This window comes from Falco peregrinus, chromosome 8 (genome assembly GCF_023634155.1).
Source record: "Falco peregrinus isolate bFalPer1 chromosome 8, bFalPer1.pri, whole genome shotgun sequence".
Lineage (NCBI taxonomy): Eukaryota > Metazoa > Chordata > Aves > Falconiformes > Falconidae > Falco > Falco peregrinus.
Window position 1 is genome coordinate 59,804,949 of NC_073728.1, and position 24,188 is coordinate 59,829,136.

A 24,188-nucleotide genomic window follows, 5' to 3' on the forward strand; every position below is an offset into this window, starting at 1 on the left:
CACTTGTTTACATGCAAGTGACTTGAAAGGCAAGGAGAAAGAAAGGCAAGCATGCTGGAGTTGTGTAACTGAAATAACCACAGTAGTGACCCATTTTATGTGCTGAGTCTGCAGAGGCCTCGCTGTCAATATTGCTGCATTTTGGTGCTCTCCTGCTTGCGGAACGTTGTTTTGAACTGTGTGTCCATCAATGCCAAAACTGAGAAGAACATAATGGGTAGTAAGATCCGGAATCCTCTTGATCCACGTACACATATGGACAGGGATCTGCTGGGTGTGTGACAGGGCAAGATCAGAGGAAGGAATGCTTTGCTCAGGGGGAGTCGGAGGGTGTAGGTGCAAGAGCACAGCCCTCACTGGAGATGCTGAGATGGCCTGGGGTGAAGAGTGTGACTGTGGGTGACCTGTGTCACACTTGTGATTTGACAGCATCATGTCTGGCTGGAACGCCACACTGTGGATGAAGAGATGCAGCCGTGGATGGAGTCAGACAGGCCTGTGAGAGCAGCCCCTGCCCGCAGGCAGATACTCCCTTATCCAACTTAGTTATCCAACTCCCACAGCCCTGTGCAGTGAAAACTATTCCTTGGTCAGACAGCAGGGTAAAATCCAAGCAAGATCAAAGCTATCTGCCACTTTATATGTTAGCTGATCCAGACAGGGAGGCTAGGAAAATTCATGCTCCAAGGTTATAATTTGCCTCATCTCCACCAGTTCTATACCTCCCAGCAATTATTGCCTACAAGAGGGCACTAAGAATTCACCTTTGCCCTGGTACAGGCAGAGCCACTTTTTGTACAAGGTAGACAGGGCTTAACATGCCCTTTTGGGAATGCCCTCCCTCCAACGGAAAACTTGCACATTTGCTGTGGTAGCTTAGGAAAGTGCATGCCCAGCTCCAGCCCTCACTGATGCTGTGCCTGGCTGTGCTCAGGGATTTCCAGGGTCTAAGAGCTAAAGGCAGATGTTGGGTATGAAGAGCAGAAGTAGGGTCAGCGCTCAGGACTCACAGAGCACTCCTGGAGTGAGCAAGTAGAAGAGCAGGTGCATCAGCTGCATCGCATTGACATCGCACTAAGTGACAAGAGAGGGCTGGGTGACCCCAAACAGGGAAGGCAACATTACCTGCAGGGCGTGACAGTCAGGATCGTCATGTAAGCAAGAATGAAACCAGTGAGCTGCTGTGGTGTCTGCTCCTGAGCCTGCAGCTGGCGAGTGGCTAAAATAGGCTCCATTTCATGAACACAGGTGGCTAGAATAACAAGAGCTCAGGCAAAGCGCTATCTGCCCCGATACAGATACTGCAGCATGCTCTCCCAAGACTGGACCCAGTCACCCCGCCGTAAAGTATTTACAGCTTTACAGCTCATGCTCCTTCTGGGAGGGTGTGAGGAATGCAGCAGGCTTGTTGCAAGGGATGCAAATGGACACACGCCCTCTCTCCTGGCGGGTACAGGGCTGAGCTGCCAAAGAGCTGTAAATGTTCTGCCTGAGCGAAGAAACCTTCTCAGAGAGCAGCCTGATGAGCTCAGAACAGCACTGCACGGCCAGATGGCTTCTGGATCAGAGCTGACTCATGCCCACCTAGCTCAGGCTTAGGCAAAACATGCCGTTACCTAAAGGATGCTGGCAAACGACACCTCTTCCACTGCTGTAACTGCATTCGCAGCGTGGCAGCTAGCTGTATCGGTAAAAAGCAAATGGTATTCTGCCAACTGCCATAATCAGAATGCTGCAAAACCAAAATGGTAACAGGCCTGAGTTACACTAACGAACAGAAAAAGATCAGACGGGTGAACTCCTGAGCCCCTAGAGGATGTGATCACTGAGGGAGCAGAACAGAGGCAATTATTCCATTTTTGCAGTGACAAAGGATGGTGAGCACAGCCTGTGGATAAGCTGGTGGTATAAAGGGAAGGGTGATAAATTAAAACAGGGCAGCAGTGGCCTCGGAGAGGAGCAGGAACTTGAGTATCTGCTTTTCACTAAAGCAGTGGCTATCAACCTCTCCAACTGGTTTCCAGACCAGCTTGGCTTCTTAGTGAACTACAGCCTAGGAAAGCTGGGAAACATGAGCTCTGCCCAGTCCCTGCTGCAGACCATCATTTTCAGAGTGATGAATAAAGATTAAAAGGTGGAAAGGAAGAAAGTAAAGGTGAACTGTAAACAAAAAGCCTCTTAAATTGGCCAAAGCAAAAGTGAGAGGGAGGGCTGCATTAGCAAAGCTGTGAACTGGCAGCATTAGCAGGTGATGAACATGGCCATGTTATCTAATATGGTAGAACACACCATGCATATTTAATAGCATTATTGAGCTTGTATTTGTCACAGCATCACAGCTAGAGGCTGTTTCTAAAGCTATATATAGTGACAGAAAGGTTCTAACTGAATTCTAGAGCTTTTGACTGGGTGTCACACATACAGAGAAACCTACAAAGCATTGGTAGTATAAGACTTCCATACATTCCCTGTTTCCAGACCTCAGATGATAAAGCAAGTCAGCTACCAGCAGTATTTGTTGAGAGTTCATCAGGTTTGCAGATTAACTATGAGATTCTGAATTATACATGTTTATATACAAATGGGAGGAACATGCAACATGCATAGCTGAGGCACGAAGGATGAAGCTTATGACGGAGGCAGAACAAACGGATGACATCTGGGTAGGAAAGAGAAAGAGAAGGTGCATAAAGCGGTGGGGTCAGGATGATGGATAATGAGTTCTGTCATCTTTTCAGAGTGGCTACTTAAATTCTGAGCATGGTTCTCCCTGAAATTGCAAATTCTGACCGCTAAAAGAATTATTGGTGATTATTTTCTGCATTGGAATATCACCTCCAAAACCTGCTTAGAAATCAGCACCTGCATCACTTCCAGACATGCAAAGTGTGTCCATATGCTTAGATGCCTATAAAACCCTTTGAACTAGAGCTGCAGATTTTCTCTATTATTTTCTTGCCCAAGAAAGAAACTTAAGCAAGCTAACACAGATTTATGGCTGGTGCCAAACAGGAATATCCTGAGCAGGTAGCAGGCTTCAAGGAAGAGCTGTACTCTGGTCCAGCTTAACACCTTACACGTGTCGTTGCAGATGGGGCTGATGCTCATGCTGTGCTGCTGTGGGTCTCTGCTCCCAGCCCGCTCACCGCAGCATAGCAGAGACGTAGCCACAATATAGCAACACTGTAGCAGAGCTCTAGCAACACTAGCAACATTGTAGCAGAGCTATAGCCACAATATAGCAACATTGTAGCAGACACATAGCCACAATATAGCAACATTGTAGCCAAAATATTCCCACAATATAGCAACATTGTAGCAGAGATACAGCTACAATATAGCAACACTGTAGCAGATATACAGCCACAATATAGCTGAGGGAATCTGGGGACCTTGCACAGGGATGGACTGACCCTCTGACAAATAATATCTCCAGCAGACTTCTACCCAGGAGGCCACCTCTTTGCCCATTTTCTACCAGGTGGACTACGAAATGCAGCAGGCTGGGCTCGGCTTAGATTACAGCCCTCCCCAGGCTGACTTGAACAAGGAGAAATTTATCTTCTAGGAATGCAAGTGGGAAAATGAGAGCAGCTCCTGTCCCCAGCAGTCTGGGCAGCAGGTGTGCCTTTCCTCTTTGCAGGAACAGGCCAGTGAAACTGAAGTAGAACAAAGCCCTTTCAGAGAACAACAAGTACCTGAAGCTGCAGTGTGAGTTGCTGACAGACGTGCTGACAGACACACTACCGTTCAGCTGTGGCTGCTGGCGGGGAAGGTACAGGTGTCAGGCTGGCACCATAAACGAAAAAAGCCAGGTAAATTGACAATGCTGGAGTCTTAGAAGTCTCAGAATTGAGACCTGAAGTTTACATGTGTAAAATACATACGTGCATAGTTGTTTCCTTGCTCAGGAAACCTGATGAAGTCCTGCACCAGATGTTTCCAGCAAGATTTTTATTCCCCATCTCATCCTTTTTGAGTGCTGACACACCACAGGGCTACCCTTCCCTGCAAAAGCATTTCCCAGAGGTGGCCCCGGAGGAACAGGGCTGCTGCTGTTAACCATAACTCCACTTGAATTGTGAATTATTTTCATCTTTCAAACACTGCATATATGTTGGCTAATAGTGACTCTTCTGATAACTATTTATGTCTTTGTTTGCTGCTCAGAGTCACATTCTTCCCCTGGAATTGGCTGTACCCAACTTCCTGTTGATGTGTCAAGTTTCAAGGCAGGCAGGTATTTTGCTGACGCTGAATAGCAATTACATCTTTGCAAAAAAGTCATGTGATCTTTCTTCTAACGCTGGAGGAATATGCACGCAGCAGAACTTCTTGCCAGTGTGAACACAGGATGATTTTAATTTGCTAAGAGACCTCTAAAGGGAAAACTTCCATCAGAATGCTGCTTGACTGCAATAAACACACGATCAAGAAAATGTTGGGTGAACCAGGCTTTATTTATCACTGAAAATTAGATAGCAAGAATTCAGGGTACAGCCCACTTCAAAGCCATGAAGTCACGTGGACCTTGATGCATAAACAACAGACAACCCATTTCCGTCATTATTCAAATGCGGTAATGGGGACTAAAAAGACCAATCAGACTAATAAAATTATGTGTAGTAAACGTACCCCAGTGTATGATTATTAATATACATTATAAGGAGAGAAAAAATATAATTACCATACTGCTGGAAATGCAAAGGCTTCAAGAGGGATTAGCAGAGGGATTTGCTTGACGCTAACTGCTGGGTCAGTAACAAAGCTGTGAATAGATGCCGCACCTCCACAGTCCTAAGGTCACCGCTTATTTATTCAATCGCGCTGGCTCCCTTACAGCTATTTTAATCCAAAGTTCTTCCAGCTAATGGTTCTTTGTACCGGCGCGCTGCGGAGGGGCTGGGCCGGGCCAGGCGCGGGGAGCAGCGGGCAGGCAGGAGTGCGGCCCTGCCCGGGGCCCTGCCAGGGAGCCGGGGATCCGGCGAGTGCCCCTACCCGCCCCCGAGCGCGGTGCGGCGGAGCAGGGCTGGCGGCTGGCGGCCGCTGCCAGCAGCCCCGCGGAGCGCGTGCGGAGCGCGGCGCCGGGGCAGGCCCTTCCCGCCGCCATCCCGCCGCGGCGCCTCGCTCCTTGACCCGCCGCCTCGGGGCCGCCAGCGCAGCGTGACCCGCCCCCCCCCCGGTGCGGCCTGCGGCGCCGCACAAAGCCTGCGGCCCGCTCCCCGGGGCAGGCCCGGCCAGGCCGCCCGGCGGGAGGGGGCCCACGCCCTGCCGTGTCCTGCCGCGTCCGTCCCGTCCCCCCCCCGCGGCGGCGGGAGGCGGAGCCCGGCGCACCTGACGGCGGCGGGCGCTGCTGCAGTGCGCGGAGCCGCCGATCCCCGCTGGCCGCCGGAGCTCCGCGGCCGCAGCCCGCCGTGAGCGAGGGTGCTGAGGGGGGGCGAGCGGGGACGGGGCGCCACCGGCGCGGCGGGGAGGAGGTGGGGGGGGAGGAGGTGGGGGGGGGAGGAGGGACAAAGCCGCCGCCATGTTTGGGGCTGGTGTAGAAAAACAGGCGAGGGCGGGGGGGGGTGTGAGGCCGGGCCGGGCCGGGGGGGGGTGAGGCCGGGCCGGGGGCGGGCAGGCCGGGCCGGGCCCCGGGGCGGGGGCGGTGAGCGCCCCCCGGTGCGGCCGCGGCGGGACCCCCCACGGCGGCCGCGCTCCTGCCCCCCCCCCCCCGCGGCGGCCGGACGTGACTGGCTGGTTCAAGTTGTCGCGCTGCCATTGGCTGGCGGCCGGGGCAGGAGCAGGGGCGGGCGCGCCGTGACGTCAGGGCGCTGCGCAGCGCGGCCGGCGGGTATTTATAGGGGGCGGAGGGCGCTGCGCAGAAGGAGCAGTAGGCGAGGTGGGCCCGGGCAGGCCGGCAGATTCATCGGGCCTCATCCTCTGCGGGAGTGGGGAAAAAGCGACCGAAAAGCCGCGATCCGCCTTGTCTGGAGCGCCCCTGCGGCGGCCGCTGAGCTTTTGTTTCCGTTCGCGCAGCGCCCGAGCGCCCCCACCCAGCTTTGTGCTCTCCCGGCCCCCGTGGGGAAGGCGCGGCCAAGATGGATCCTTGTCACACCGAGGAGACCGAGGGCGAGATCCCCGGCTTGGGTAAGGCCCGGCGGCGAGCGGGGGGGCCCGTGGGGGAGGCGGGTGTCTTGAGGGGGAAGCGGGTGGGGGTGGGGCGGCCGGGCCGCAGCGGGTGGGGGAGGGGCGACTAGGCCCGCCCGATCCGGGTCCCGGCGCCGCCGGGCCCCCGCCTCGGCGCCCTGCTGGCGGGGGTGGCCAGTGGGGGGGGGGGGCACCGCGCTGCCGGGGCCCCGGGCAGGGTGGCCCTGACGGCGGGGGCCCGGCTCGGCCGCGTGCGCTGCTCCCCTCCCCCCCCGCCGCGTGCGTCGTGGCGGCCTCGGGGCGGGCGGGGATCGGGGGAGGGGGGGGTGGCCGGGGCCGCGCCGCCCCCTCCCTGCCGGTACCGCGCTGCTGGGGGGGAGTCAACAAAGGTGCGCGTAAACTGCAGTTTGTTCCAGGTGTAACCCTTGCGGCTGCGGTAACGTCCGCCCTTACGTAGCGCAAAGCCCGTGCAAACAGCCGTAATAAAGCAGAAGTTGAAAGTAAAGGTCTCCGGACGCCATAACAGCCTCGTCTTAAAATGGTGAACGATGCCAGTTATTGCAAAACAGCCCTGCCCAGCGCCTGCTATCTGCTGGGCTGCCGGCCGCGGGCAGCCGGCTCGCTCCTCCGTTGTTAATATTAATAGTTAGTCACTATTAGCTTAAAAACCTTTATTAAACGGCAGAGAATATACACAGTACGTTTCGGAACACGCCACATTTTTAACTATACAGAAAATTCTATCAAACACACGGAGGTCAGGCAGGCAAAAAAACCCCAAACAAACTCAAAACATTTTGCGCTTCAATCCTGCCTTAAAATAAGCTATACAGGTAATGCATTCAGCTAAACTGTCTTAGGAACACATGGATTTTTTTAAGCTTAACTCTTGAACTTCAGGAAGTTGTCATGGAAATTAATTTTCATCTTCTTAGGAACTCAGGAAAGACTTGACCTGTAAAAACAAAATGCGTATATTTCATGCATGAAAACAAAAGCTAAATCCATTAGGCTTTTCCTTTTTTTGGGGGGGGGGAAACAAATGGTTTGTTACAGGCTCCAATGCTCTTCTGCCTCGTCATACAATTCATGACCTGAAATGCTTTGCAGTATAGCAGATGGCTGTGAACCCATGATTTCTAACTTTGTACTAGGGGTAGAATTTAGATAACTTAATTACTCAAAAATAGAAAGCACTTAAGAAAGGTAGCTTCTGGAATGCTTTACAGAATCTTGCTTTGTCAAAGAAAAGCAAGTTTCCCTCCATTACTTGACTGAAAAACAGGCCAGAGATTTGGTAGCACTTCCAGCATGGTGCTGTACCCGCTATTGTGAGCTGAAAGCTGAGCTTTTCGTGTGCTGGGTGGTGAAGGGAGTTTGGTGGAGATAGAGCTGATGGCCTTTCAGTGGGGCAAGTTAATGAGAGAGCATGGATGAGCATAGTCTTGGTTCATAACTCTCAAGCTGTTAATAGCTGGTTTCCACGAGGCTGTAACAACAAAACCTCAGCAACGGAACGTCGTGCTGCCCTCCAGTTTATATAGAGCTGTTTAATTGGGAGAACTAGGCTTTACTGAAGAATGACTCTTCAAGCTATCTCAAACTCGTGACCCAGAACGAGATGGAGAAAATGGTTTATATGGTTTGATAGGAGGGCACTTCCATCTTACAAGAGCAGTCTTGTTGGGGCAGTGGGGGAAAAGAAGGTTAAAGTGTCCCAGCAAGTGGAATAAGTTACGTTAAAGCTCTGTTTGGCAGGTTAGACATGCATCCCTTGTGCCTTTTAAGTACTGGCAGGGGTTTTTGTTGCTTCCCCCCCGTGGACTGGGCACACAGCACATTGCTCTACCAGGAAAACTTGTTCAGGCATTTACTTCCAGAGTAAGTCTTGCCTTAAGCTGGAATTGGCAAACATCATTTTGACTCAAGTGACCTGTTATCACCTTCTTTCCTCAAATGGCTGTTGACTTTCCCTCCCAACTCTAAAGTGTCACTTAATGCATTTAGAACTGTGTACAAGCTTTAGTCACCCTCTACATTTGTCAGATGTGTTGTGCTTTGTCCAGGAAGAGCCTAGAATGCAAGGGAGCATAAATAGCTAACCTGACTGCAGGAGTTTAAGGACATCATGGCTGACATAAATTGGACAGTATCATTCTGTGAACTACTTAATGAACTGTATGGCAGCACAGAATTGGCAGAGTAGTCTCACTACTCCAGTTGCTGTGTACTTGCACCCCCCACAATTCCTCCTCTTTCTTTAAAAACACCCAATTTTCCCTTGCATTATGAGGCTAAGGGGGTGGGGTTAAGTTACTTTTTTCTAAGGAAAACAAAAAGCATTTTCTGCAGCCATGTAACTTACTAAGCCTATGAAGGAGGCTGATTCTACCTGACCCCAAACAAGCACTTCATGAATTTTAAGAATGTAAATTGATAACTTACTGCTGTTACTGCAGAAGAGCAGATATGAGAAAATACTTAATACTTACCTGGTCAATCAAATACTCCTGTTTAATCTTATCATTCTTAAAATCTTCATCAACATCCAAAACTAGGATGGGAATTTCTTTAAGGTTCTCAAAATCAACTCTGTTAAATGGAAGAGCATAATGCTAGTAAAAACAATGTAAGCCACTGTATGAAAACAGTCCAGCTCTTCAGTTGCTTTCCAAGTCACTCTAAGAGTGCAGCCTTACTCAGATTGCCACATGCACCCGAGATGCTAATGGTGATGCCCCTGACTTAAGTGTAAAACCCAAGTCTGTCCTTAATTGCTCTTGTATAACACAGTCAACATTGTATCACCATAACTTACGTATTTTACAAATTTGGCCTTTTAATATGTATTTTTATTGTACAAGTAGGAGGGGGGGGAAGATAGTTTAGGCTTATTCTTAATTCTTTTTAGTATGGAATCAGTTGTCAGGAATGTGACTTTGATGAAAAGGGAGTATTTTTATTTTAAATATCACTTGCTGGGTGGCTCTCCCACCCCCTTGTAGTTAACTGCTAATCCACTTACTAAGATGCAGTTTTAAAGCTTCCTTTCATGAGGATGACCTCTTTAACAGGTTATAAGACTGCCATTTAAAATGGCTCCGAGATAAGCAAGGCTGCCGTTTTGGCTACAGATTAGGAGCAGATGGGAGCAGTACTTGTGAAATTTGATGTATTGTTCTCTTAAAGCAGTAGTTAAGCCTCCCTTCCTGTGTGTGAAAGCATTTCTACAGTGTTGAAAGTGTGCTGAACAACACTTTAACTTGTTTGCAAACTTAAGTGTGTTTCTATGAAAAATACAGGAAATGCTTGCTCACAAGTTTGGAATGAGTACACAGTGTAAACACTCCGAAAATGCCACAATCTGCAGTGCCTTTTTGTCTCCCTGAAGTGTTTGGGCCATCCTATGTGAAACTTGAGAAAGATGTGACTGATAATGTACTTTTTCCTGGAATTGTTATGCTTCCCATTCGGCAGAGTGTTTCAGGCTCCTCTAGGGGAAAATTCAAAGTCTTGCTTTTCTACCTAGAGATTCCTTAGGTGGGAGTAAGCTAGTAACCGTCAGTAAGAAAGTTGGGGGGAAGGTATGCAAAGCTTACTTAGTTGCTAACTGGGTTTCTTGTATGTTAGCAGTGCCTGCCAAAAGCCTTTCTGAATTATTGTTTATTTTTCAACTAGGATTAATATTTAAACCTTGTTGAAATACAGTCATACCAGTGTAAAGGTAGTTGGGACCTTGCCCTTCCTTGCATTGGCACTGGAAGCTGCTTGGCAGGTAACTTGTGTGATCTGCCACTGAACACCACTTCAGCTGTGTCCTATTGTCCTGTGTACTTCCCAGTTAACAACATTGATGTCCTTTCTAGAGTTGGGAGCTACATAGCTTTCTAGTTGAGGCTAATGCTTAACAAAGGCTTTAAATTTGAAATTCCATCTCTTGGCAATTTTTACTTCCCTGCCAAGAGATGACCTTCCCTCTACATAGAATCTAATAGCCTCTGTGCCAAGGAACCTGGAGTGGTGGGTCTAAGGAGAAGTCCTTCCACAACTGTGCCTCAGTGATGCTAGACTTAAACCTTATATTTATCCCTAATGAACTTTAACATAAGGTAGGAAAGAGGCTTGCCTCCTGTAAGGTGAAACTCATCTACAGAAAATGGGTTCATACCTCATAGTCCTTTCATAAAGCCAGGCTTCATGTTTATTGTGGAGGTTTTCCAAATACTCAAGTTCAATTCCTTGTTCCTCTTCTCTTCCCCTCATCTGTAGCCTTTCCTTGCATTTCTGAGGTGGGGGTGGAAAAAAGGCACACACAAGTCTGGACATTAATCACAAGGCTAAATCAGCTAAACAGATCAAGTGGTCCTTAAATTGGAAGGACTAATGCTAGACATTAGCGAGCATTAATTTTAAATGCTAGAATAACTTATTTATGTTCAGCCAAGACTTAACTCATTTAAAAAAACTTGAGCCACTTTTAGCTAAAATTAAAATATTATCTTTAGTTTGGGAAGTCAAACCTGATTCAGAAGTCTTTTCAGTCTTGCATCCTTCCTGAGAGTGGTGGATGCCAGCAACTAGTGTTTGCTGACATCAAAATAGTAGCTCAGAAGGGAGGGTTTTTAATTCGGTCTCTGAAACCTGAATTTGACAGGCTTCCCATTACGCTTGGGGTGGGGGGAGCTAAATCCATGTTAAGTCATGAAAGTATTGTAATTAAGTTCTTGTACCCTCTTAAACTCCTGGAAACTGAAATTGGGGCTGAAACATTTTCATCTTTAGTGAACGTACCTGAGGTGTGGTTCTTAGGTAGATCATGCCATCCAGTTCTAGGTCTGATTCAAACTGATTCAAAAGCCACATGTGCCAGTCCTGATAAATTGTCCACTCAGTTTCATTAATGTTTCCAGACTCAAACAGGTTAGAAGCAAATACGTATCTGCAATGAAAGACATCAGTCATGCCAGGAATGACCAAAGTGAACTACTAAAACATTTCTCTTGAGTCAGAATTGTGATACTGGAAAAAATGGCTGCCTGCTCTTACTTTCTTAATACCACCCTGCTCTCTCACCTGCTGAACCAAACCTGCTCCTTGCAGATACTAGTTTAGTATCAAGTGTTTCCCCAGCTGTGTGTCTTTGAGCATAAAGACCTGGTGTTGTTAAATCTGAAGTCTTGTTGTGTTGAGAGTTAATTACCTGTCACTGTACACAGATCTTTCAAAAAATTGCACTGGATGTTCTGCTTCATGTAGCTTGGCTGAGATGGGTTTTAATTGCGCTCTTACTCTGCTCAAGCAAGCGTAAGTCTGAAATGTGTAAGCCCATCTTGTGGGTTTATCATACAGCATTTTAAGTAGATTTCCTCCGTTCTTCTGAGATGTTGAAAGCTCCTAGGGGAGAAGAGAGAAAGTTAATACTAGCATATTTGCAGGATTTTATTCCTTAATCTAGAGTTCTGGTATATTGAAGTAAGAATTCATGGGCTTTTTTTTTTTGAAAATGCTTAGGGATAGGAATAAACATTTGCTTCTCAGCTGATAGTAGTCTTGAATAGAGCATTCACAGAGTTTCAGACTTCAACGTGATTTTTGTAGAGTAGGGGGGTTATTGGGAGGCCGCATTCAATAGCGCCTTCCTGAGTAGCCTTCACCATTGCTGAGCGCCTGCCCAACTGGTACCATAGTGGGGACGGCTCTGGGATGCTCCAGGCTAAGTATAGCTGAGTTTTGGCACAGCTCCCTGGTGGGTCACAGCAGTTTCTCCGGTGACCCATCTCTCCCTCCAAGCTTCCCAAATCCAGCACGCCTACCTCGTACTCGTTGTCGGCTGTTTGGACGTTGCACCACTTGGCGATGGGTTCAGGGATGACCTCCCACTCGTCACTGTGTTTCTCCAGCAGCCTGACAAACGTTGACTTCCCCGCAGCTGCGGAAGATGCGAGAAGCTGGCGGGGGGTGCAGGCGAGACGGGCTCACCCGCAGGGCGGCACCGCCGGGCTCTGTGGCGGCGCTGCGCGCACCGCACCCGGGCGCGCTTCGGGGCGCTCGGAGCTGGGCCAGGGCCGGCCGGGGCCGCCTGCCCCGTGTGGCGGCACCTTCCGCGAAAGCGGCTGTAATCTGCGGCGCCAGAGGGCCGCGCCCGGGCCGGGCGGGCGATAAGGGCCGCGCCGCCGGCTTGCCTGCGCCTCCATTTTAGGAGCGGGCGGCCGGGCGCGCCGGGGCAGAGCGGCCGCGCATGCGCAGGGCGGGCGGGTTGGCGCCGGCGGGCCCGAGCGCGGGGCGCGGCCCCGAGACTCGAGCGCCGAGCGCGCGCGCGCACATCCCGCGGCAGGCGAAGGGGTGGTCGGCGGAGCCCGCCCGGAGAGCACGGCTGTCCCCTCCGAGCCCACCCGGGCGGCGGTTAGCCACGGGCGGGGGCCCCGCGGCCTGTAACGCGGGCGGGGGCGGCGGGGCTCCCCTCCCCCTCCATGGCGCCTATTTCTGGGTTTGGGCCCGGCGGCCCCGCCGCTCCCTCGCCGAGGTGCCCCCGCTATCCTGCGGGGCTGGGCGGGCCGTCCCGCACCCGGAGCGCCCTCCGTGCCCGCTCTCCCGGGACCCCGGCCTCCTCCCTCCTTCCCCCGCTGCCGCGCTCACCGATGTTCCCTTCGATAGAAATCTTCTTGAGGCGCTTCTGGAAGCTGAAGTCGAGGGAGCCGGTGGGGCTGCGGCAGTGCCGCTTGGCCGGGGTGGACATGGCGGCGCCTGAGCGGGAGCACGGAGCTCCGGCTGCTCCCGCTCACTTTAAACCTCCCGCCAGCCGGGGGGCGGGATGGCCGCTCCCACTGCCCGGAGGAGGCGGGGGCGCCGCTCCTCCCCGCCGCGGGGGGCTGCGGGCCGCTCGGCCCGGCTCGGCTCCTGCCTGCAGAGGCTTTCAAAATGGGTCCTTGGCGAGTGAAATCGTGCGGAGCTGCTTTGTTGAGGAAGTTACCGTCAGACGGTTCCATTTACTGATTTCATTTGCATTGATGTAAACTGGTTCTCCGTATTGCTTGATAACGGGCATAAACTTGAGAGTATCCATTTTTCCCAAAAACCTGTGGCTTTGGGGGAAGATGGTTGTTACAGTGGCGCAGATTGGTACCTGTTACACAAAGCATTTTGCGTAGTTATACAAGAGTTGAGGCCACGTAGTTTTGCAGTCAGCGAAATGGCTCAGCCTAGGGCTGTCGTTTAGGCTTGGTATTTGGAAAGAAAACGCGCATGGCTGACGGGTTCGCTACCGCTCTGAGCAGCGCTGTTTCCCGGCTCCCGAGTTCCTGGGCCAGCGTTGGCATGCCTGGGGCTCTACAGTCAGCTCGACTCCTGCTGTGGGTTCTCTGCCACCTGCGTGGGCAAGTTGAGACATGAACTGCTTGTCCTTCTCGGGGATAAAGAAGGGGATGGAGGATTCTTAGATGATAGTTCAGTGCTTTACGGGTGCAACTCTCTGAGGTCTTGCTACTGTAGTTACTCCTGTAACCTCCTGTTGCCTCTAAAATAATGAGATGCAGGGTGAAATCTAGTTAGGTCTGGTGTGTTTGGAGGAGATGGGAGGGAGTTATATTTTCCTTTCTTTTATGATAATTGTGACCCGTGTCTCTTCTTTCCCCATCTCCTACAAACACACCAGGCTTCAGTGACCGAAGCGAGCAGATTGTTTCACGTGGGGTAGCGTCAGCATTTGAAGCTGGTAAGTGCTAGTTCCCACACACCTCTCTGTGCAGCCAGACTCCTCGCTCTCCGTGCAACGCGTGGCGTGCTGGTGCGGGGGGGGCAAGCGTCGGTGGCGGGCACCGGCCCCCCCCGCGGGCACCGGCGGGAGGAGGGGAGGGGGGAGCCGCGTGCGGCCTCCGGGGCATGCGCAGTGCGGCGCTGAGAGGCGCATGCGCGCAGGCCCGTCCCGCGCCGTGCGCGGGAGCCGGCGCCGCGGCTTTGTTCGGAGGGGTAGGCAGGCGACGCATGCGCAGCAGCGGGCGGGGGGGCGGCAGGACGCAGAGTAGGCAGGACGCATGCGCACCCCGGCGGGAGCGGCGCGGGCGGGGCGGCGGAGCGCTGCGGGGCATGCGCAGGTGGGCCTCGCGGGGGCGCGGCGGGAGCCCGCCGGGGTGGCCGCGCATGCGCCGCGCCCCGCTCTCGGCCACGCCGCAGCCCCTCTCGGCAGCCGGCGGGCAGGCGGGCTCCTCGGCGGCCGCTCTCCTGCTGGCCGCGGGCGCTGTGCGCGGCGGCGGGGAACTGCGCGGCGGCGGGCCCTGCAGGGCGGTGGCTGGGGCCGGGGTTCTTTGTGCGGCGGAAGGCCCGGCCCAGCGGAAGCGGGAGTACCCGCCGCCATTTCCTAGCGCGCTCTCGCCACAGGCTCGCCCGCTCGCTGCCGCCTGACTGGGACTAGGCGCTCTCCGGACAGCGGATCAGGCTCGGAGCCCTAGAACCACCGCGGAGCCCCACCATGTGTGCGTGCGGGGACGGGGGCTGGGCGCGGGCCGGGGGCGGGCAGGCGTGCGCCGGGCGGGAGCGGCTCCGTGTGTGTGAGGCGGGCCGCGGTCCGAGGTAGAGGAGGCTCGGGGGCGGGTGGGCGCAGGCCAGGGGGGCCGCCGGGCGCTCTGAGGGGGTGCGGGTGGCGGCCGTGCTGGGTGGCGTCTCAAAGGGCCTCTTCTGGTCTTGTCCAGCAACCACAGAAGCCGAGACGGAGCCGAGCCTCACCCCCAACGTGATGCTCAACACAGAGAGCAGCGAGGGATATGTGGTGAAGGTCAGGGGGCTGCCTTGGTCCTGCTCCACAGAGGAGGTGCAGAGGTTCTTTTCAGGTAAGCAGAATGGGGAAGGGGGGGTAGGAGCCTGGGAGAGGGGGCCGGGCTGTGTTAGGTCTGGGTTCCTCCTGGGCACGCTCTGGCAGTGGGAGTGTTGCAGTGAGTGGTTCCAGAAAGCATCTGGGGTGCTTCAGTAGCTAGTGAAGTTTCTAGTGCAACAAGTGCCTCAATTGGGACCTGGTATGGAAAGCTATGCTGTCGCTAGCAGGAGCTAGGCAGGAAGGAGCTTGATCTGCAGGTTGCTGGTATAGCCACAACTGCTGTGGCTTCTTGAGGAGCCAGAAAAGAAAAGCTTCTGTTACAAAGAAACTTCACAATTCTTACTTCAGGTTGAAATAAATTTAGTCCTTGGGGTTGTCCTAATAGGCTCCTTCTGTTAAATGTTTATAGTGTGTTGCGTACTTCCCCCAAATTATTAGCATCCTGCAGTAATAAATGGTGATAGTTAAAATCTCCAGGCACTGAAGAAAGAATGTTAAAACTGCCTCAGGAGTTTGGGGTACTGAGCTTTGCTGGGATTTAGTTAGTTAAGCTTAGACTGGTTGTTACTACTACTTACTTAGCTTCATGCTGATGAGGAAGTCTGGAATTGGTTACAGTCAAAAGCAGATTGCGTGTTCAACTCGAGGCAGCAAAGCTTTGAAAGTAGATAGCTAATTTGCATTTATCTTTAATGTTTTTCTAACCTTCAGACTCCACAGGAAGGGTAAGTTATTTAGTCCCTTAGTTTATTGGTCACTAGAAAAGTTAAACACAAGAATACTGCTGGTTTTGTCTTCTTGGTATAGCTTTGATAGTTGTTGTTAGTTGTCTCCTTTTAAAGGCACAGTGTTCCTGTAATAATGAAACTAATCCTGGCATTCCTGTTTCATTTTCAGATTGCAAAATTCTAAACGGGGCTTTGGGTATCCGTTTCATCTACACCAGAGAGGGAAGACCAAGTGGAGAAGCATTTGCTGAACTCGAATCTGAGGAGGATGTGAAATTGGCACTGAAAAAAGACAGAGAAACAATGGGACACAGATATGTTGAAGGTTTGACTCAGTTGGTCTAGTAGCTGATTAAATGTGTTTGTGCTTGATGGGTTTTTGGTTAATTGTTTTTCTGTCTCTTTAAAATGCATGTGAAAGGACAAATGGACTTGTTTGTGTATCATAAGTTGGCTAGTTTCAAGGCAAATGACTTTTAAAACTTAGATATTCCAGAATGCATTAATTCTAAGTGCCTTTTACAGTTTTCAAGTCAAACAACGTTGAAATGGATTGGGTTCTGAAGCATACTGGTCCCAACAGCCCTGATACGGCTAATGATGGTTTTGTACGTCTTAGAGGACTCCCATTTGGCTGTAGTAAAGAAGAAATTGTACAGTTTTTTTCAGGTATGTGGGATAAAAGTAGTAGTTATAGCACTATTGGTCTATGCTAAAAAACCCAAACAACCACGGATTGCCCAGTAGTACTTCCAACAGGGTACTGATGGATATTAACAGTAAATAAGCGATTCTTCATTAGTTACCTGGGATCAATTCCTGAAGTACTTGTTTGTTAAATGACAGAGAACTTCTAAAAGCTGCTCTAATTTATACTTAGTGGGACATACTGTTCCGAGCGAGGACAGCAGAAAATAAAGTGTCTTGCTTTCTAAATTAAAGCGAACATTTCAGCTGGGAGGATATTTCCACCCGCAGTCTCAGCTGGTTCACGGTGTTCAGTGAAGGATGTTGAACACTCCTTAACTTCTGGGTTCAGTGCAAGAAGCAGGATCTGAGGAAGGGCGTGCGTTGTACCTGCAGTTTCTTAGAAATGTAGAGTTAGTATTGAATAAGATTCCAGAAAAACACAACCTGCTGAGCTCTAGCCAAGTTACAGTTTTTCCCTCGTACACTTCCTAGGGGGGAAAATGCCCCTTGATGTTTAGCTTAAGTTTTTTAGAGATGAAGAGATAATGTCTTGTATTGACTCATTTTCACTTTTTTGCAGCTGTTGTATGTTTTAGGAACTGGAATACTATTATAAATGCCTAAGAATGAAATCTGTTGATTTATCTAAGATTTAACTTGTTAGTATTTTCAAAGTAGTAGATTTCTAAATGTGAGTGTTAAAATTAGCTAGAATGTTTTGCTATAACAAGATATGATTGAGCTTACTGTCTTGGTTTAAAATACAGTAGAAATACTCAGATTTTACAACTTCAGAACTTGTTTTTGGTTTTCTGAATCAGTAATAATTGTGAACAAGAGCAATTCCTAAGCATGTGCATTTTTAAGTTGTTTCTTACGTGGTTAAGTAATTCAAGCTTTAAAAAACTGTTAATGTGCTTAATATACAAAATGTGCCTCTTCTGTTTGGAAACTAATACTTTTGAAGTTACTTCATGATTTTTTCTTAATTAAGCACTCCTAAAGATAAAAAAATTAATGCTGAAACTTGATGTTTGCATAAGACTAATTATTTTACCTGAGTGACTTCTAGTAAAAATAATTGTTATATATAAAGCTGTTTAACTTGCTGTGTTTTAAGTTATCTTAAAAAGTTCGTCTTAAATACTTTCACAGAATTGAAGAGGTTTGTAATAATATATGAACTTCTTAACACACCCTGCATTAGATGCCTTATCTGAGGAGTCGTCCCTGACACTCAGAGTGTTTCTGAGCTCTGCAGGGTGGGTTAAGAATGTAAACTGAATGGTATGTGATCGTGGATCTCTTTGTTGACATGCTTTTTCTTCTAGTGTTCTAGAATCAACATACCATTCACTTACAAGTGTTAAAATTCTGGTGTATTTAAAGCTATAAGAAAAACTCATGACTGGGCTTGTGATGTTAATATTGCCCCCCTACTGGGGTTATTTGTCCTTGGGTTGAAGGGTTGGAAATCGTGCCAAATGGGATAACATTGCCGGTGGACTTCCAGGGGAGGAGTACGGGGGAGGCCTTCGTGCAGTTTGCTTCACAGGAAATAGCTGAAAAGGCTCTAAAGAAACACAAGGAAAGAATAGGGCACAGGTGGGGATGGATGGTTGGTTGGCTATGTCACTTTTCTTATGGTAAACAATTAAATCCATATTCTCTCTTCTGAAAGTGTTAATGTCCAAATAGAAATACTTGGTCTCTAACTTGGTGATAAGTAATGGTATTGCTAATGTGTGCATGGCACAGACTGTTTGAATCTACCAAAACCAAAAGATAAAATTGGGCTAAGCTTAAGTTGTGCTTTGGAAGCTGGGTGATGACGGAGGTGAGCAAAACTGATAGCTTGAAAGCAACAAAGTTGAGAGACTATGGCTTTAACTTCTCAAATAGCACCAATTATGCCTTTAGCTCTAAAGACATGCACAGTACTTTTACTACCATAAGAAAATGTGATACTTTCTAAACTTGTTTTATAAGTTGAAATGTAACAAATTTACTTACTGTATTAATCTTCAACGTAATAAGCATAGCTTTCAAGAAATTGTCACAAAGGGTTTTTATATTCTATTTTACTTGTGACTATTTTTCATTGAAGCATGCACTTTTTTGCCTACGCTGAATCACTGAAGCATAGGCTGGGTTCACTAGCACATGCAGAGCTTTTTGTAGCGTCCTGACGGGTTAAAATCCTGGTGGAGGCTGGAATTTTAACCCTCTGTTTACATTGCCACATGAGCAAAACAGTGCTGAGTTGAGTGGACATCAGTCCCTCCTATTTTTTTTTTTTTTTTTTTTTTTGACTAACACTTTAAATTGGGGGGAGGAGGGTGGGGAAATCAATATTGCTCCCCCACCCTTAAGGTTGGGATACTAAGAAGTATGAGGAGCATGTAAACCCTTCAGTAATTGTGATTTCTTGAAAATACACTGATTTGAAAGTAATGTAGTGCTTATAATAGTATGTCATTGCCTATACATAACGTAAAGAAACCTGGCTTAAAATACACTGCCAGTTTCAAGGCTATGACTAAATGGCTTGTTTTAATGTGAAGTTGTGAGGTACTTGTGGAAGGAATTAAAGACTGACTTCTCTCTGTGGAAACACTTCTAGGTACATTGAGATCTTCAAGAGTAGTCGAGCGGAAGTGCGCACTCACTACGACCCTCCACGCAAGCTGCTGGCAATGCAGAGACCCGGTCCTTACGACAGACCCGGTCTTACGCGGGGATATAACAGTCTTGGTAGAGGAAGTAGCTTGGAAAGAATGAGGCGTGGAGCCTATGGAGGAGGTAAGTATACGAAGTCCAAGAGGGAGCTGCTCATCTGAGAAGCAGCAACACTTGGACATGGTAGTGTCTTCCCTGCTTTGTAACTCCTGGTTTGTACGTGTCCTTGGCTTTATTGCTTCTGGAAGAAGTGAGGCTTTGTGGTTACTGGTTGTCTGCAGTGTGTTTGTGTATATTTGGATATTTCTGTAGTTGAAATGAACATGTTGTCCGATCTATTCATAGGTTATGGAGGTTATGATGACTACAATGGGTATAATGATGGCTATGGTTTTGGTTCTGATAGATTTGGAAGAGGTAAGATTTCTCTAATAGGAATAGTAACTGAACTTACAATACATCTCAAAAGAAACTAAAATACATCTGAAAGACCTAGAATGGACTCTTTTCTCTGCAGGAATGTCGGACCACAGATACGGCGACGGGGGATCCACCTTCCAGAGCACGACTGGCCACTGCGTCCACATGAGGGGTCTGCCTTACAGAGCTACGGAGAATGACATCTATAACGTGAGTTCCAAATCTGCTTCCTCCTAAGTGCATGGCTTTAAGAGTCTGTGATCATTTTTGGACATGCCAACTGCGGTGCAGTTGACAAGTGTTCCCGTAGAGAAAATGGCTTGCTGTAAAACTGAACTGTTGCATTGGTGCGTTTTAATCTGTGTGACTGTTCCATGTGTAGTTCTTCTCACCTCTGAACCCTGTAAGAGTACACATCGAAATTGGACCAGATGGCAGAGTAACTGGAGAGGCAGATGTTGAATTTGCTACTCATGAGGATGCAGTGGCTGCTATGTCCAAAGACAAAGCAAATATGCGTAAGTATGACTGTTCTGAATACATGGCTTTAGGGAAAATGCAGCACTGTGTAGCGTACTACATCTACTGTAACTGGAATGCTGAGGGTTTTATTGCAGCTGTGCTCGCAGTGAGATGGGCTGTTGTGGGTTTGGTGTGAAATGCTCTCATGGCAAAATTTTCTTCTTCCAGAACACAGATATGTAGAACTCTTCCTGAATTCTACAGCAGGAGGAAGTGGTGGTGCCTATGGCAGTCAAATGATGGGAGCAATGGGTATGTGTAAACAGTCTAATGCACTTTTAAACAAGCACTTGATATTTAACGAAGCTGGCTAATTTTATGCAGCTCCTGCTTATTCTATGCCTGGCATAAAAACTGAAATCCAACATTCTGTCTTAATCACACAGTCAAGGAATCGGAAGGGGTAGTCCAAGATTGGAACACTAGCACATTGCCAGGTATATAAACCTTTTGGGAATACATTCAAACAGTTAATAGGTTGAATAAACTGTGGTGCTGAATGTGGTGTGCGTGGTGGGGTGAGTGGCTCCTGGGAGTGTGGTGGAGGTGCGAGAGTGAAGTGGGAGATGCCTGTCCTTTTGTTCTCCTTCCCCCTGCTCCCTTCTGGGTTTTTTTTTTTTTTGTTTTGAGATCAGAACATGGTCTGGTGATGGAGGGTGTATCTGTGGCATGTGACCTGGCCTTGGTGGCAAGGGAATAATCTTGCTTGGAATTTGGAGAAAGAGTTGCTCTAGCAAACTTGAAAACTGCTTGAAAATCTAAAATGTGTTTGCAGCACGTTTCTGAATGTCTGCCACTACTGTGTCTATAAAGCAGATACACTTCTTGATACCTGGCTTGTCTGGCTCTTTGGAGATTAAGGTGGTGGTTGTTTTTTGGGGGGGAGGGGGTGTGTGGGGGGCTTGTTTCTCGAGGGTGGGGGGGTGGGGGTGTGTGCAGATACACTGCTGTTTTTATAGCATTTTGATGATAAAATGTTTGATGTCTAATGCTGATACTTTTAACTACAGACCAGTTTTGTTGGGAGTACAGTCAAGTTGAGGTGAAGAGCAGTAGTTAGTAAGCTTAAGTAGAGGTCTCCTGTATGGCGAGCCACGGCACTGCTGTGCTGCACAACCAGTCTGGAACAGGAGTGAGTGTGTCAGGACTGGGCACCAGTGAGGGACTCCCATAACGAGTCACGCACTCCTCGTGGGCAGCGGGCCCGTGTGGGGTCACTTACCACCAGCCCAAGTCTCTTGTGGGGTGTACGTTCTAATAACAGCAGGTTGATCCTGCCGCGTGTAGTCCACAGAAACTGCAAAAGTAAAAACTGACAGAAGTGAGTCACAAGAACTTGCTGTAATTCTTCATGTTCTTGTCGCTGTTTGGTGGCAGGGATGCCTTTAGAACCCTGACCGCTTTGTGGAGCTTGCTTCCCTGTACACTTCAGAAAGCTCCCTAGGTGAGCGAGTGAGCCAGTGCCAGGGCGCGGGGCTGTTAGTCACGTGAGGGGTGGGGGTGTTGATAACCAGCGGACGTTGACAGGTGAGCTCTTAACATCTTTATCCTTAACTTAAAAGGAAGCCAATCCAGTTATGGTGGTCCAGCTAACCAGCAGTTGAGCGGGGGTTATGGAGGAGGATATGGTGGTCAAAGCAGCATGAGTGGCTATGGTAAGAGCATTCCTTTACTGGTTTTAGCTGGGCCAAGTGCAGCATGTTTACTGGTGTTGAAGGGTCGTGCTACAGACTGGGCAGCACAGGCCCTGAGCGTTAGAGATGTGGCTGTTGGGGAATTTTAGAACTAACGGAGAGCTGGAAGGGGAATAGACTTTAAAGCAGGCACTTGGAGCTGGGGGTAAATGTGGGAAACTATTCTGAAAGGGGTAGGAAAGGCCGGTCGCCAGGCTTCTGTTAACTCGGATCGCTTTTTTTGCTTAGTATGGAAGCTGGAGAGCAATGCAGTTTAAATGCTGTATGGAAGGGCGGGGGGAGGGTATGTGGGAGGCCGGGTGCACTTGGCTTGGCAGAGCGGTGATAGCACTGAATGCAGAAGGGGGGCAGGGCAGAGCTGGCTCTTTCATTGAACAAGCAATAAACTTTCTGGGTATGGAGCTGTAAACTGACACTTTGCAGCACTGGGCACAGTAGACGGTATTTACGAGGTGGCCCAGCAAGGACAGGCGTTGGGGGAAGGATGCTACGAATCGGCCTGAACCAGCTGTGAACCTGCTGTCGGTTTCCCCCCCAGACCCCGGGAGCCAGGGCGCCATGAACAGCAGCTACTACAGCAGCGGGAACCGCGCGTCCATGGGAGTGAACGGCATGGGCGGCATGTCGAACATGTCCAACATGAGTGGTGGCTGGGGAATGTAACCAATCGCTGACTTTTGGTCACATCTTTTTTAAAAAACAAAAAAACAAAAAACTAAGTTTAACAGTTTTGCAATACGAGCTTGTGATTTATGCTTTACTGTAAGTGAATTCAGGATTGTTATTTTAAAACCTTTCAGGTTCAGTATTTTTGAACATACAGAAATGAACATTCATCTAGGATGTAATAACCAAGTTGAGTAAAGACTATAACTGTTAAACAATTTTGAGCGTTTCTCAAGTTAGTTTTGTTGTAGGAGTGTATTTAAGCAGTAAGCGTATTTAGGTTAAAGCTGTTTGAATTACGTTAAATGTTGCTCTTATACCATATTACATCCAACACTGTTTTGAATACATGTTGAAAGAGACATGCTTTTTTGTAAAGAGACAATATAGGAGCTGTGTCTGAAATTAAGTGAACATTTGGCATGTTAGTTCTAGTTTATTTCTTTTAATATCCTGTAAGGCATGTTAAAGCTTTTTTTTTTTAAGTTAATGGGGGAAACATGTTGAGATGCAATATGGCTACTTTAGGATTTTGGTCTTGGTGTTCGTATAAAATTCTGAGGCCTTGATTTAATCTTTCATTGTATTGTGATTTCCTTTTTAGGTGTATTGCGCTAAGTGAAACTTGTTAAATAAATCTTCCTTTTAAAAACTGGAACTCATTTCTTCTTGATCTCCAGTACCGCCTGCAGTAGTGCTGCTGTGCTCCTGTGGCATGGGTGACCCTGTTAGGGTGCATCTGCCATGGGTACTGTGAGTGTGCCCCTCGGGGACTGTCACCTGAAAGCTGCCCCTGGGGGTTGTGGGGGACATGTGGGGAGCAGCGGGGCATGTGTTGGCCCAGGGCTGCAGCGTGTTCTGTGTGTCCTTGTAGTGCTGCATCAGCTCAGCACCGCAACAGTGTTTCAATAAATTCAGCTTGTCAAACGTTGTGCTGAAAGATGTGGTTTTATAAGCAGCTCAGTTACAGCTGCTGAGCGCTGGAACTGCCCCTGGAACGATGGGGAATCTGCTTCTGGGCATTTGCCAGGGACAATCTATTTGCCTTTTCTAATTAACTCTTCTATGGTGAAGAAAACCCCACCGTGTTCTGTAGCAGTGGAGCTATAAGGGTTAAAGTCCCATATATAAAGGGTGCAGCGTGTCCCAGTCCACCTGCTGGGTTCCTGCTGGAGCTGCAGGGAGCAGTGATGCTGCAGGCTTTGTCCTGTTCCAGGTGAAGCCTTTGCTGAGAAATGGGCTGTGCAGTCACCAGCTCGTGTGGCTGGGGAGCCCTTTGCTGCTCACCCAGCAGAGCAGGCGCTGCTGCAGGCAGTGCTGCCTTCACCACTGTTACTACCGGTGTAATGCGACTGCTTGTAGCCTGACACACCGCAGCGTATCACAAACTGGTGCAGAACAGGCCTGGCCCAGCCTCAAAGCAGCTGCGCCAGGGAGAGGGCAGAGGCCAGTGCTGGCTGCGGGGCAGTCACAGCAGACATCCTGCTGCGCAGCAGCAGTTACTCCTGCAGAGCCCTGGCTGCACCTGGCACCTTCCCTGAAAAGCCTGGTGCAACACACGTGTTGGTCAGTTACTCCAGGTGCATTTTGGCATCTCTAGTTTAGCCCTCTGTGCGCACAGCCACCCCTCTTCCAGCATCATCACTGACGGCTGTTAAAAATAGAACCGGTCTTGCTCTCATTTTTTGCAAAAGGCTTTATTGTGTAACTCCCGCCCTGTGGGCACAGCGACTTCCAGAACAAGTACAAGGTGTAGCTTTTGACTCTGCGGTGAACAGAAGGCACATTCATTGACACTCATCATAAAGCTCTTTCTATAGGTAATTCATAGATTTGACTTTTCTCCGTACTTAG

The 24,188-nt window shown here is 49.2% G+C and overlaps 2 protein-coding genes across 14 annotated transcripts; one reads left to right on the forward strand and one right to left on the reverse strand.

Annotated features, from left to right (window-relative positions):
* The first annotated feature begins 5,136 nt into the window (after nucleotides 1-5,136).
* On the forward strand, nucleotides 5,137-22,992 carry HNRNPH1 (heterogeneous nuclear ribonucleoprotein H1). Of its 13 annotated transcripts, none has more exons than XM_055811745.1 (15): nucleotides 5,137-5,424; nucleotides 6,019-6,129; nucleotides 13,781-13,840; nucleotides 14,814-14,951; nucleotides 15,833-15,988; nucleotides 16,189-16,332; nucleotides 17,820-17,958; nucleotides 18,977-19,155; nucleotides 19,378-19,449; nucleotides 19,529-19,662; nucleotides 19,835-19,970; nucleotides 20,143-20,226; nucleotides 20,361-20,411; nucleotides 21,537-21,629; nucleotides 22,207-22,992. In XM_055811745.1, the coding sequence occupies exons 2-15, from the start codon at nucleotides 6,081-6,083 to the stop codon at nucleotides 22,329-22,331; spliced, it is 1,560 nt and encodes a 519-aa protein (XP_055667720.1). In that variant the 5' UTR covers nucleotides 5,137-5,424; nucleotides 6,019-6,080; the 3' UTR covers nucleotides 22,332-22,992. The 13 variants fall into 13 exon arrangements, with proteins under 13 accessions (XP_055667720.1, XP_055667708.1, XP_055667714.1 ...); XM_055811733.1 differs by having other exon boundaries at nucleotides 5,267-5,414; XM_055811739.1 differs by lacking the exon at nucleotides 13,781-13,840 and having other exon boundaries at nucleotides 5,269-5,414.
* On the reverse strand, nucleotides 6,786-13,265 carry LOC101920025 (deoxycytidine kinase 2). The gene is made up of 7 exons (XM_013303494.3): nucleotides 12,766-13,265; nucleotides 11,943-12,058; nucleotides 11,330-11,523; nucleotides 10,921-11,068; nucleotides 10,298-10,413; nucleotides 8,622-8,721; nucleotides 6,786-7,084 (listed from the first exon to the last, which is right to left on the reverse strand). The coding sequence occupies exons 1-7, from the start codon at nucleotides 12,863-12,865 to the stop codon at nucleotides 7,061-7,063; spliced, it is 798 nt and encodes a 265-aa protein (XP_013158948.1). The 5' UTR covers nucleotides 12,866-13,265; the 3' UTR covers nucleotides 6,786-7,060.
* Nucleotides 22,993-24,188: the final 1,196 nt, after the last annotated feature.

What these genes read in the sequence shown, in the direction of transcription:
- HNRNPH1 (XM_055811745.1), top strand. Translation starts at nt 6,081, where the DNA reads ATGGATCCTTGTCACACCGAGGAGACCGAGGGCGAGATCCCCGGCTTG. An exon ending in GGGCGAGATCCCCGGCTTGG is followed by an intron (nt 6,130 to 13,780) that starts GTAAGGCCCGGC and finishes CAAACACACCAG; the next exon opens with GCTTCAGTGACCGAAGCGAG. An exon ending in AAGCAGCATGAGTGGCTATG is followed by an intron (nt 21,630 to 22,206) that starts GTAAGAGCATTC and finishes TTTCCCCCCCAG; the next exon opens with ACCCCGGGAGCCAGGGCGCC.
- LOC101920025 (XM_013303494.3), bottom strand. Translation starts at nt 12,865, where the DNA reads ATGTCCACCCCGGCCAAGCGGCACTGCCGCAGCCCCACCGGCTCCCTC. An exon ending in ACCTAAGAACCACACCTCAG is followed by an intron (nt 10,414 to 10,920) that starts GTACGTTCACTA and finishes CCCCCACCTCAG; the next exon opens with AAATGCAAGGAAAGGCTACA. An exon ending in CTTTATGAAAGGACTATGAG is followed by an intron (nt 8,722 to 10,297) that starts GTATGAACCCAT and finishes TCCATTTAACAG; the next exon opens with AGTTGATTTTGAGAACCTTA.